Source organism: Crocodylus porosus, unplaced genomic scaffold (assembly GCF_001723895.1).
Source record: "Crocodylus porosus isolate Cpor-Errol unplaced genomic scaffold, CroPor_comp1, whole genome shotgun sequence".
Taxonomy (NCBI): Eukaryota; Metazoa; Chordata; order Crocodylia; family Crocodylidae; genus Crocodylus; species Crocodylus porosus.
Window position 1 is genome coordinate 36,825,062 of NW_017728914.1, and position 12,931 is coordinate 36,837,992.

At 43.3% G+C, this 12,931-nt stretch overlaps 1 protein-coding gene across 6 annotated transcripts in view; it reads right to left on the reverse strand.

The window, feature by feature from the left end:
• EBF1 (early B-cell factor 1) overlaps window positions 1-12,931 on the reverse strand; it is a 298,865-nt gene that overhangs the window by 76,218 nt on the left and 209,716 nt on the right. For 3 of the 6 annotated variants that reach the window (XM_019535303.1, XM_019535301.1, XM_019535299.1), the window contains exon 6: window positions 5,127-5,257. In XM_019535303.1, coding sequence (XP_019390848.1) covers window positions 5,127-5,257 — 131 coding nt within the window. Of the gene's footprint in view, window positions 1-5,126; window positions 5,261-12,931 lie in introns of all 6 variants that reach the window. The other 3 variants (XM_019535300.1, XM_019535302.1, XM_019535298.1) reach the window with 1 other exon arrangement.

Consider the following 12,931-nt stretch of genomic DNA (forward strand, 5'->3'; position numbering starts at 1 on the left):
GGGGGGGGCGGAAAATAAACCTTAAAGAAAAAATTGCTAAGGGCTTTAAAAAAGAAAAGTTTCCAGCCTCCCCTTCCACATCACCACGCCAAGAAAGCTCACTGAAAGAGGCAGGCTCTCGATGTATCTTTGCTTTCCCAGCCCTTACTGGTGTGGCACCACGTGAGTGGTCTTTCAGCATAACTCGTGGCATTTTCCAGTACACTTCTGCCCCAGTTCTCAAGAAATGCCTAACCTATTTATGGGACACTGTTACCAAGGACTGGGGCGAGTGAAGCCAGTTTGCTGGTTGGGTCTTTACAAACAGTTTGGTTTTCCTTTGTTCTCTGAAGTAAATAAATGTCACTGTGTTTAAAGCCACAAGAACACAACTCTCTCGCCCACACGTTCCCGAAGGGGGAACATTATGCCTCGAGTCCTGTGTTCCAGGACACTCAGGTTATATTTTGCTCTAATGTAGGCCTTGATGTGCAGAGAACAGGAAATCTGAGTTTTATAAACCCATGGGCTCTCCAGCTTTCTGTGCAGCAGAAAGAGCTCAACGCCATGAGTTTGCAGTGAGGTTTGATAAACGGCCTTATTAACCATTATGTCTGACGTGTAATATGGCAGCACTTGTGAACACCCAGCAAAAACCAGAGCCACACTCTTTTGAGCAGTGAAGAAGATAGGGGTGGAGGCAATGGTCCCTGGCTCTGACTGCCTGTATACTAGCCCCAGGAGAAGGAATGACCTTTTCTCTGCTCCAAGATACAGGTAGGAAGGAGGAAATGAAAAGCACTAGCCAATAGTGAGAAGCCATGAAATTAGACTTTCCTAAACCAGGACGCTATATTTCGGCCACCCTGATGCCTATTCTTTTTTGAAGGTGGAGATTTCAAGAAAAGCATTCACCTCTGATTCAGAAATGAACCCACAAATCAGAATTACTTCTTCCCCCTCAAGCTTTGGGAAAATTGGGCTCTGGATTCAGGCATTAACCATGCAGCTAGCCTCATTCTAGACTGGGATTTTTAGGTAAATTGGTCTAATACTTGGCATCTGTATCAGCTGTTTTATATAAACTCACTTATGTCAGTTGGGACGCATAATGGATTGGATTAAAACCTGAATTGCAGAGGTCTCCAAAACAGAGTGAGGTACGTGCCCTTTAAAATCCAAAACACATTAGGGGCTATATTTGCGCAATAAACCTCTTTTCGTGGTTTGCTAATATATTTTAGACATTCTTGTGTGATGCAGCATCGTTTCACACTGCGGAGGGTGCCAGGCCACTTTTTTTTCTTTTTTTCAAAAGTGACATTGTATAAAGAGATGCTATTCATACAAGTCCCCGGTTTATTTTTGCTTGCTTGAGCACTAGTTTGTGGTTCCAGGCATGGTGACAATGAGTCATAAATTTAATTTGGATTTGAAGTGGAGGACCATTTGAACAGAGCTGATCAAAATGCAACCTCATACCCACTGTTGGGGCTGGTCCTGCTTGGAGCAGGGGTTGGACTAGATGTGACCGCCTGAGCTCCCTTCAATCCTCGTTGTCTATGACAGTGGTCTCCAAACTTTTTTGATCGCACACCCCTATCAGTAAAAAATTTTTGAGTACGCACCCCCACTATATGTATATTTATATCCGCGCGCCCCTATCAGTAAAAAAATTTTGAGCATGCATCCCCAATATATGTATAGTTATATACATAGAAATAGAAGTTCTAATATTTTCTTCCCGCACCCCAATGGATCGTCTTGCGCACCCCACTTTGGAGACCACTGGTCTATGATTCACTCAGGGTAGTAAAGCTTTGACCATGAGAGAAGCCAGAGAGCATCTACACAAGAGTATAGGCCTAAACTTTCAAAACTGACCAGTGCTTTTGGATGCCTTCACTTCTGGATGCCCAACAGGAGATGCTTTCAAGAGCCCTGTGTTTCAGAAAGACAGTGCTCAGCCCTTCTTGGATATCAGGCCACAAAGACTACATGCAATGGCTGAGACACCCAAAAGCAATAATCAGCTCTGCAAATCTTAGGCACAGATTTTGGTTCAGCGACATAACTGCCCACAGCCTCTGTGCCATGCGAGAGCAAGGAGCTGATGTTTCCGAGTCTCTCCAACTTCTCTCAGTAAAAAAAGCAAGACAGTTTCCAGCTGACCCGGCGAATACGCAGACTGCTCCTGGCAAGCGACTGTTCAAAGAAACGGCCTATTTGAATAAACAGAGCAGAATACTTATTAACAAACTCATTTCGACTTTATAGTCACAACTATTTGCTCCAACACCTGACGCTAAGCATTATGTTCTTGCATTCAGGGGAATGAAACAGCCCAAATATTGGGCATTGCTTATATAAGTTACTCACAAGACAGCCAATGCTGCAGTGCTTGAAAATTAACATAGGATTTTAAAATCGTTTTCATAAGTAATTTGGGAATTGCATATTAATTGAACTCTCTGGCTTGAGGTATCTGCCTTTCTGCACAAAAGTAATGTGACAAATTAAGTTTTTATTTAGTTCTCCTCTGGCTGAGAAAGGTTGTAATTATGTTAGAGTGTTTACAGCTAAAATATATGTTTAAATAATAAATATGTGTTTCAGAAACCATTTTAAATCTCCTTCTTTACCATAGCCAACTCCATTTCAAGTGTATAAATATTTCAATTACAAGACTTGGATACATGTAAAATAAATTAGAGCTATCTTATTTACATTTCAAATATTTATACTACATACAGCTTGACAGCAACAAATATATATTTTAAATGAACTTTTTTTTCATTTTCAATTTGAATCTGAAATGAGGTGGAATTTGTACTTTAAGTACCTGTATCTTGTAGGTGCTTATAGAGCTCCCATTGCAAGAGCATCTGAGCACCTCATAATCCTTCCTGTCTTTATCCTCACAGCACCTCTGTGAGCAGGGGGCTAATCTTGCTGCAGGGTTGGAGATGGGGCCCTCGAGCTGAAAGAAACTACGTCCTTTCCCCATTGCCACGCAGGAAACCCATGGCAGAGCAAGGACTTCATCTTTGGTCTCCCAAATCCCAGCATTTCTTCTCACCTCAAAATTCAAGTTTTCCTTTGGGTTTCCTCCAACTCGGTCAAAACTAGCAACTCCAGGAAAGAGCCACTGAAAACATCACCTCCTTTTGACCAAAAAACTCATCAATTCAGCTACATTAATCCAACATTTGGCTAGATTTTTTTTCTTTTTTTGACAGTCCTGCTCCAAGGTTTGAGTTTGCAATGACACCCCCAAGCCAGGCAGTTTCCTTTCAAGCTCTGCTGCGGTCGAGCAAACCCCTTTGCATCGGGTCGTGATCTTCCTTTTTTGGGTTCTGACAACCTAAGAGGCATTTTAGGGTGGAGGCGAGGCAGCAGATGGCTTAGGCACGTGCAATGCACGTGGACGCTGCACGCACTTTGAATTCTTCAGAGATCATTTTGGCAACTCGCTCATTTCCAGGATTATTTTTTAATGGCCTCCTCATTTTTTTAGCACTCGTATCTCTCCCCCTTTGGGCTTTCATATTCCATGTCTAGGTTACCGAACCAGAGGAACAACAGCACAGTGCAAACTGTAGAATAATTTTCATTTGAAAGACTAATTATAACCCTAACATTTGCAACCAATAAATGAACACCTTTCAGTCTGAATATTTGCAGTATCCGTCTTCTTTTAGGAAAGGCCTGTCCAACAACTTGCAAACCAATGAGATTCTGAAACAACACTGGTTATACAGACAGGGTTTTATAATGGAAGGGCCAATTCTGGGTACACCCTTCTTCATCCCAATGCCCTCTCATACCGAGCCTCTTCACTTTTCCTCGTTAAAAATCTTTACCCACAATAGTTCCCATCCTAACACATCACTGAAATCACAGAGGTGTTTTCATGATGCAACAGCTTCAGGACTGGGCCCATGTGCTATGCTTATTTATTTATTTTTTTTATAATATACTTTCATCTGCTCCTATCCTTGTGTGGGGTAATGTGAGAGGGAAAGTCCGCAGCAAATATTAGAGGGCTCTCTTCATATGAAAATTGCTGCCATATGTGTAACAGAATCACCAGGGGTGAAAGGGTCATATCTGAAGTAAATTATAATATTGATTTAATATTTATAATGTACAATCCCAAGGAGCAGAAAGAATGAGGGAAAACAGGGTTCTCCTTCCAGCCCTTCTATCATGAATACTAATTTAATGATGAAATTTAACTCTGCACCTGAATCTGAAAGAAGTTTGCATCTGATCAAAATGTGGCTGTCCTGGTATAGTATAATTGATGCAATAAGGCTGGCTAGTAACTAAGATCAGTGCATTTATTTCACTATTCATCCCTCACAAATATCAACTCAATGCAAAGCTTTCAGACCCCACAAAGGTAACACGTGAAACCCTCTTGGCGAGCTTTCTCCTGGTGCCGGTCGAGGCTCCGGGATTTTTGTGCTGGCTTCTCTGGGCCTGGCCAAAGGGGTGTTTTGTTGAGCTCTCTCTTTTGAGCTTTAAATGTTTCACTGGTGTTTGGAAAACGAAAGAATCCAATCACATCAGGCGACACAATAAGATAGCAAAAAGGAACTTAAGAAGAACGAGCAGGGAAATAGAGGCAATAAAAGTAAATGAGAGGCAAGAAAACATTGCCCTGAAGATATAAATGTCTCTGCTGGGAAGGAAAATGATGCTTTCCCCACCATGGATGTGCAGAACAAGATACTAGGTATTCAGAACCGGCTCCTCAGGTGGGTTGAGGACCTGAAGCCCCCCCGAAGTCAATGGGAGCTGCAAGTCCTCAGCGCCTCTGAAAATCAGCGTTGCTGGCACTTTTTTAAACTGGACCTTATTTACTGTATGTTAAATGCACAGTCCATCATAGAGGTGCACGTTGATCCTTGACCCTTCCCTGAACTAAATGGCTTCACCTAGGTTCAGGGCCATTGCAAGAGGGGCAAGTCCAGGGGTTCGGGCCACAGGCAAATTTGATTTGTTTCCAGGGAACTGAGTGAGCAAAAGAAGGATTTCACAGCTAAACATTTGTGGCTGATTGAGCGTTAGGCTCAGAAGAAAAGCAGACTAGCTATAAACTAGACAAAGCTATTAGACATTAACGTTCAGACAACACCTACCTCACTCCAAACCAGCATGGTGCCGAATATGACCTGTAACCCATCAAAGAAATTGTCTCCTATGATGATGACAGTGGCACCTCCTGTAGTCCATCCTTCACTTGGACTGATGGCTTTGATACATGGTGTAGCTGCTTTTCAACACACATGAAAAAGAGAAGTATTCTGCTGTTAGAACCAGATTTTAATGATAGAAGACCTGAGAAAAAAAAAATAAAAGGACCTTTCATTCCCCCCCCCCACCCCTCGTAATACAAAGATTGCAGAGACCTCATTCTTTCGAGCAATGCATGTGTGACCCCAAACCAGCTCTTTGGAGAAGGTATTTCTCCTCATTAATTTGTGTTTGGTTTTGTTGTTTCTATTAAGAAGATACATATTTTTTTCAGACTATGCAAAAAAAAAAAAAGATGGGCAGAGACCAACTGGGTAACAGTGCACATTCCTCTATTACACATGAAATGCTGAATTCCTGAGTCAATAATAAGATGATCGCAAGCAAGTGTCCTTTATTATCTATCACAGATAAATTAACCAAGGAAAGACTCTGAAATACTATGGAAACTGTTAGCTAAACACAAAAGGGCGTAACCCTCCGTGTTGCTCTAATTCCTCTGCAATAGGATCCAGTTCAACCACCCTGCCATGAGGCAATGCATTGGCAAGAAAATCTGCTAGCAAGTCAGTCAAGTCGGAAAGGTTAAAGAGGTCCCAGGGATGCTGGTAACTATTGTGTAATTAGGAAATGAGTTGAGGGTGAACATCTCCTGCTGCATGCACAAGGCAAACCTCCCCTCTCACGAGCTGGCTTCCCGACACACTGTCAGCCAAGGGCCCCCTGCGAGGATGCTGACACCCCAATAGATGCGAATGGTGCTCAACTCTGCCAGCGAGACCTTTGGACACGGGGGCCTCTATTTTAGGGCATTTTATGTGCGACAAGCATGGGGACCGCCACTCCAGCGGGAGCCCGGGACACAGATACGGGTGATGTGAAGCTAGTCGGATGGGCAGTAAGGTAGGGCTCAATCCTGTAGGCCACTGAATACTCCTACCTAAAGCCCTGTATGGGAAAAGCACGTAGGATCAAATCCTTGGGGGTCTTTTATGTCAAACTGCTGGCCAGATCCTCCCCAGCAGTGAAAATCTGACTCTCCTGCAAAGAAGGGACATTGGCCATCCTCCATTAGGGCTGGGATTGCAACCCTAGCATTACGTGGCGTGGCTCCACGGAGAGTGGGGTGCTTTATTAGTAAATACAGGCCAGCTGATTGGAGCATTTGCCCTTGATGAGGAGCTGCTTATTGGTGGAAAACCTGAACTGCTAGAACAGCTCGTTCAGCTCAGAAATTCCAAATAAATGTGAATGTGCCCCAAGCCTGCAGGCAGGTAGTTCATAAAGAATGAAGGCAAATAAATAAAATGCACGGTTGTAGGTGACCTGCCATGTACTGCTTCCAACACAAAATGTTAAATCAGCACTAGGCATTCATGTTGTTATTTATTAGTTGACAGTGGGAGTTGGACTGCAAGAATTGATGCACCCAGCAAGAAGATCGTTCCCGTGAGCTACTGTGAAGGGTGGGTGGGCAGGGAGCTGGAAATGAGGATGGGACTGGAAGGCAAGTTGTTGAGTCACCACTAGCAGTAAGTGTTTCTGTGGGCATTCGTACAGAAAAGCTCCAGGGTGATGGATGGCAGACACAGGACGCACACAAACTCCATCCCCGCTTACAAAAGCTGGTAAGTGTCAGGCACAAACTTTTCCACTACTTAAGCTGATGGAAGTGCCAGCTAAAATACAAAAAAACCCCGTGCACACAAAAATCATTACACTGCTCCAAACTTGGCAGAAAACAGCCCTTTAACTTTTACATGAGCTAACAAAAGAAACATCCTAACATTACAGTCATGAAAATGCAGTGCGCACACAGAAGTAATTTCAAGATGTGTAATTTGGATTCAAGTTACTTGCATAAAACCATGCATAAAAAACTTTGGAAAGTCCAAGCCAAATGCTTTCCTTTAGTCTGAGCTCATAGCAAAGCATTTACAGCTAAGGCAGCTTTGCAAAATCCCATCTAACCTTTTCACAGAATCTAATCATTTCATAAATTAAAATTAAAATTGCTTCCAAATTACACACTTCCTGCTAGTTACATCTGACAGTGGACACACACACCCTAATAAAAGTTAAACATAACCAGTTTTGCATGTATCAGTGAGAGAAGTGAGTTTTTGGTTAAAGGTTACAAAGCAACCTTTTTCTTTTTTTTTTTAAAGAGAGAAAAAAACCTCCATATATAAAAACTGTTTGAGTCCTCAAATCATTAAAAACATATGTCAGCTTCAGAGTCACACATTCAATTAATCTCAAAAATGAATGCAAGATATTTCTGTACAGGACTTGGTGGGCACATCTATATGAGATGCTAACTGCGCAGTAGCCTAATACTACTTACTGTGCAGTAGCATGTCACCGCAAAAAATGTGCTAATATGCTACTGCGCACTAGTATTAGGCTCCTGCACAGTAAATGTCACTAAAAAGCCGTGCGCCAGCACTGTGCACAGTAACTGGTACTACCATGTAGTAGATTTAGTACTTGGTTATGCAAGTACTAAAATTAATGTGCAGTACCTACAGCACATTAATGAATGTGTAGACGCACCCAGTGTTCCTCTCACCAGGTGGGATTTTTTTTTTTGGTGTCCTCAGCACAGGGCAGGGCAGAGCGCTGTAGTCTTTCCACTGGTTGATTGTTAGGTTTTGATGTATCTAGCACTTAAGAAAGTGTTTAAGTGCAAGATCAGGTCTAAGCCCCATCAAAGCGAGTGGGACTTTGAGCAGGGGCTCGAATGCTTTTCTAAATTGGCCTGATGGCTCCTCCGACTTAATTTAAGCAAGCAGCTGGTTCCAGCAGAGTCAGCAGGATGGCTCATACACTTGAAATTACGTGAATACTTAAGTCCTGTGCTGAATGAGCAGGGACCTAGGTTTTAGAAGAAAAGTTTGTGTCACTAACATTTCAGGCAATTACGACCCCAGGATGCGTTTCCCTTGAGATAGTCCCTCATCTTCCCCCTCCACCACCCAAATCACACTTGGTGTTTTGACCCAAGTTTTTCCGTGTGCGGTGCTGGGACGTGAAGGCCCAACCCTGCACTGGCAGAGGTCGTGTAGTGTAGGACCAAGGGGGAGCTCCAAGAGGCAACGTGCAAGCTAGCACACCTGGGAGGAATTGCTCTTCTACCACTAGCAAAAGCTAGTGTTGTTCTTGGTGCTAAGCTTATGTAGTCTTGCTACACCCCAGTCCCTGCTCTTCCAGGGCACAAGCAGAATGACTCGGATTGAATGGAAGATACTCTTCTGGGGTGGAAGAATTGGGCCTCAGTGCTCCCCCCGAGGTGAGAGGGAGGTTCATTAGGACCTCCACACACCTACACATTTTCATTACACCCCCAGGCTGGGGCCAGGCACAGGGGGACCTTAGCTCCACATATGTCTTCTGCTAATCATTTGGTGTCTTTACTCATGTTTCATTTCCCAGGAGATGTTTCCTTATGAGCAACTTGACAAAAATAAAAGAACTGATTGGAATATTTGTCCCAAAGGAAATTTATAGACTCATAGAAAATGAGGGTTGGGAGGGAGCTCCAGAGGTCACATCTAATCCAACCCCTGCTCCAAGCAGGACCAGCCCCAAGTACATCATCCCAGCCAAGGCTTTGTCTGGTCAAGTCTTCAACACCTCCAAGGATGGAGATTGCACCACCTCTCTGGGTAACCTGCTCCAGTGCTTCACCACCCTCCTAGAGAAAAAGTTTTTCCTAGTATCCAGCCTCAACTTCCCTGGCTGCAACTTGAGCCCATTGCTCCTTTTCCTGTCATCTGCCCCCATGGAGAATGGTCCAGCTCCATCCTCTTTGGGACCACCCTGCAGGTATTCTGACATTTCCATCTTTGTTTTGGTCCAGAAAGAGGACAAAATGGCAACATTTTTGTAGAATGAAAGTCTCACCGTCCCAACCCCCAACTTCTAGTTGCAAGACGTTGAAACTGTGCAAATAATCACTATTTTCCATCCCTTCCTCCCCCCGCCTCAAAAGAAAACCTTTTCCAGAGACAAACTTTGCTTTGGCTGAAACCCTGCATTTGATTGCAAAGAATTTTGGGTCCAAAAATTTGACCAGCTGTAATAATAAGGTAGTGAAACATGTGCCATTACAACAGGTGGGCTTACAATAAGAAAGCGTGTATATACCCCCACCCGCCCACACCCATGGAATAATGAAAGGCAGACTAACCGTATCCTGGACTAAAAGAGCTCAGTCGCTTCATTACCAGATGTCATTTAAAAAAAAAAAGAATCACTCAATTGTTCAGTGGACTCTATTCACACTACTTGCTCAAAGCCGAGTCTCTGCACTGAATAAATGCCACAGACCAAAGTAACTACAACCCTTCATGCTGTAAGCAGAAGCCTTGCAACGTCTGACTGATGGCTATATGAACATGTACCGCCACTGGTAAATGTTGCTTATTCTTATTTTTCTCCTCTCATTCTTTGCAAGATTTGAAGCAAAATAATTGTTGGACTGTGAAGACGCCTTTTGTTCTGCACCTCCTGCGACAGCATCTTTGCAGCCCTCGTGTACATGGGACGTTCGGCACCAGCATCAAAAAAGAAAAGTTTTGCGCTGCGGCATGGCACGGGTGCACCGCGTGCACGTGCATTTCCCCGCTCCCTGTAAAGGAGATTTTTCTTCCTTCGAAGTGTGACAATAAAATGATTACCCCGCCACAGTTTAGCATAATGGTTCAGAAATGCTTGTGGCATATTGCAGAGTTAAAGTGGAAATTATTAGGTAGCTCTTCTTTGTTATAATAATGATCACTCCACAAATAAAAGCTCTTCTCCCAAAGGTACTGCAAGGCACAAAATGCTAATTCCAAAGATTATGTGTGTGCTTTTATTAAATATTACTGTGCCCTGTCTGTTTGAGGGCTTCACTGCTCTGATTGTTTTACGAGTGCCATGGTAATGTCAGCCCCATCTCGCTAGCAGCAGGCACACATTTTAGCTTTTGTATGAGAGTTGATCAAAGGCCACGTGCTGGGGGAATTGCTGAGAAAACACGGACAAGCGATAAAAATCTAACAGATTAATTGGTTTAAATTTCATTTCAGGACATTGAACTTTGACTCGGGATGCTAATGCTACACTATGAGTCAGGGCCTAATTACCCGATTTCCAATTTGCCTCTGAACAATGGCTGGGAGGGAGGGAGGGGTAATAACAACAACAACCACTGCCACCACCACTACTCCGTACAGCTTCTGGTACATATTTAACAACTCATATTCTCTATGCAGACAGTTTCGCTAGGGAATACCCCCATCCGTTGCTCAGCTTGCCAAGCATTTGTATTTGTCCTGAATCTCAACCGAAGACACAAGAAATACCACATGCCCCCAAGAGCATCAAGCATTTTGATTTATACCATCAACGGGAGAGCAACCCAAGTACCTGCAAATGTGCGCTGGACCTCTCCGACTCTTCATTAGGGACTTGGATTTATCGGGGGAACTGCATTTTACCCTCCAATAGAAATGATGTATTTCATTGATATAAAACAGGGGCCAGAGGGAAAACAGTGTTTACTTCAAAGTTTATGGGTGGCCTCAGGAATAAGGGTTAATTGAGCTCAGAGGTGCATGTTCACTCAGGTGAATTAGTGGGAAACACAGCTAGCAGCAGGGATCTGGGGCTGCTCTTATTTTGCTTCTGAAATCTATTTGTGCGATGATTAATATCCAGTTTGCGCTGCTGACTGTAAGAATGACCTCGTCTGCAGTTTTTATCATAAAATATCATTTCATCCTCCATTATTCCATAGATGAGGCTCTGGCAACAGTTGCTGTATCACAACAGGAGTTTAAATGATGGGATATACGTTTATCTTCTCCTTAGTTTTAATGTGATTGACTGCGACGTGCAAACATAGCGTAATTGCATAAAGCCGATTCAAGGTGGGAAGTCAGGTGCAGCTGCCATACGTCTCATCTTAAAGGGAATTTTCAAAGTTAAAAAAGATGAAAATGTGGGCTTGATCTTAAACGTATTTGTTTTTATTCTACATTTGCTTAGGCAATGCCCTTGTCCAACGCTCAGATAAATCACCTGCTGAGGAAACTACAAGCTTACAAGCTTGATCCCACAACATGCTGAGCTTCCTCAGCTCCCGCTATTGATCTGGGCCCTGATTCACCAAAGTGTCTTGCCGAAACACCCAGAAGTACTTTGCAGTCAGGATCAAGGACCAAGATTTCTTGATGCGATTAAGCATCACTCCATTCAACGTTGCAAGACCCATGTGCCTTAGGTGAGTCCCATTTCCAAAAGAAGCATAGGCAAAACCACCTACAGAAACGAGGGCAACTGGGAATTTCCTCCCAGTCCTGGGTATTATGGGAGGAGAGGGGTTGAACTAGATCTTTTTTTGTTTGTTTTTTAATGGGGCACACGTGGCTTTTACACAAAACTTCCTTGTTCATCTTAGAACCATTATATGGTTATATCCCCTTGGCTTAAAACACAGACACATAACTAATAGCAGCCCTGACCCTAACTTAAGTGGTTGGCAGGAGGTATCCGGTGGGAGGGCAGCCATAGCTCAAGAAATTGTCCTGGACATTAAAAAATTGTGTAAGTGGCCCTGAACATGGGCACTTGGACACTGGAAGTTGACTAAATCCCTAAAGCCTTACAGCACTAGGCAGAGTCCCCCTCTTCTGCACCACTGTTCTTTTTTTTTTCTATTTGGACAAAATGTTGCTATTTCCAAAAAAGGGAAATGTAATTAAATCTGGCTGCTGCCCCTCGTATCTTCCATTTATATTTTTTCTATGCCAGCTTCTTTTTTTTTCCATTTGGCTATTCACTCTAAATGAAAGTGCATCACCCATTGCAACCATGCACCTGTATCCCATGGTGAGGGCTTTTCTTTCCAGAGCCAAAAAGCTTCACTTTAAAAAATCTGCCTAGTTAAAAAACATACCGTAGTTTTCCTTTGTCCACTGTTCTGTTACTGATGCTGCTGCTATCATCATCATTATTATAATTATTATTATTATTGTTTTTCATCCAGCAAAATGACAGTGGTTCTTTCTCATGCAGTGCTCAGCTTAACTTCTAAGGATAGAATTTCTCCTTAATTTCTAAGGACAGAAATTACACACAGACCAGCATAAGTGATCAAAAACCAGTTCCAATCAGTAACGCAACAGAAGTTCAGCGCACATAAACCACTTTCAAAATGGCCAAAACCAGTTTATGATACACCTGGATGGATGTAGTATCAGAGACTGAACTGATTTAAGTTAAATCGATTTATTGAACTTCTGTCCCCCTCCAGATTCAAGTTCACTCAGAGCCCCCCAGCATCCCAGAATGATTTGCACCTCCCCCACAAACCCCCACTTCTCAGGGTGGGCAGACTAGCCTTGGCCCAACCTGTCTGCTCCAGTCCAACAGGGAAGCGTGCCCTAGCACCCCTGGCTTCTGGCCTGGGCCACTGCAGACTTGTGGCTGCATTTCTGGAATCAAAAGTGAATGTCTGTTCACTCGCTTACCGGTTCAATCTACAAAGCTTAGATTAATCTGTGAAAACTGAATCATACTTTCATAGTAAGTAAGGTCGGAAGGACCTGAGCAGATCATCAAGTCCGACCCCTGCCATGGCAGGAAAGAGTACTGGGGTCAAATGACCCCAGCAAGGTGTACATCCAGCCTCCTCTTAAAG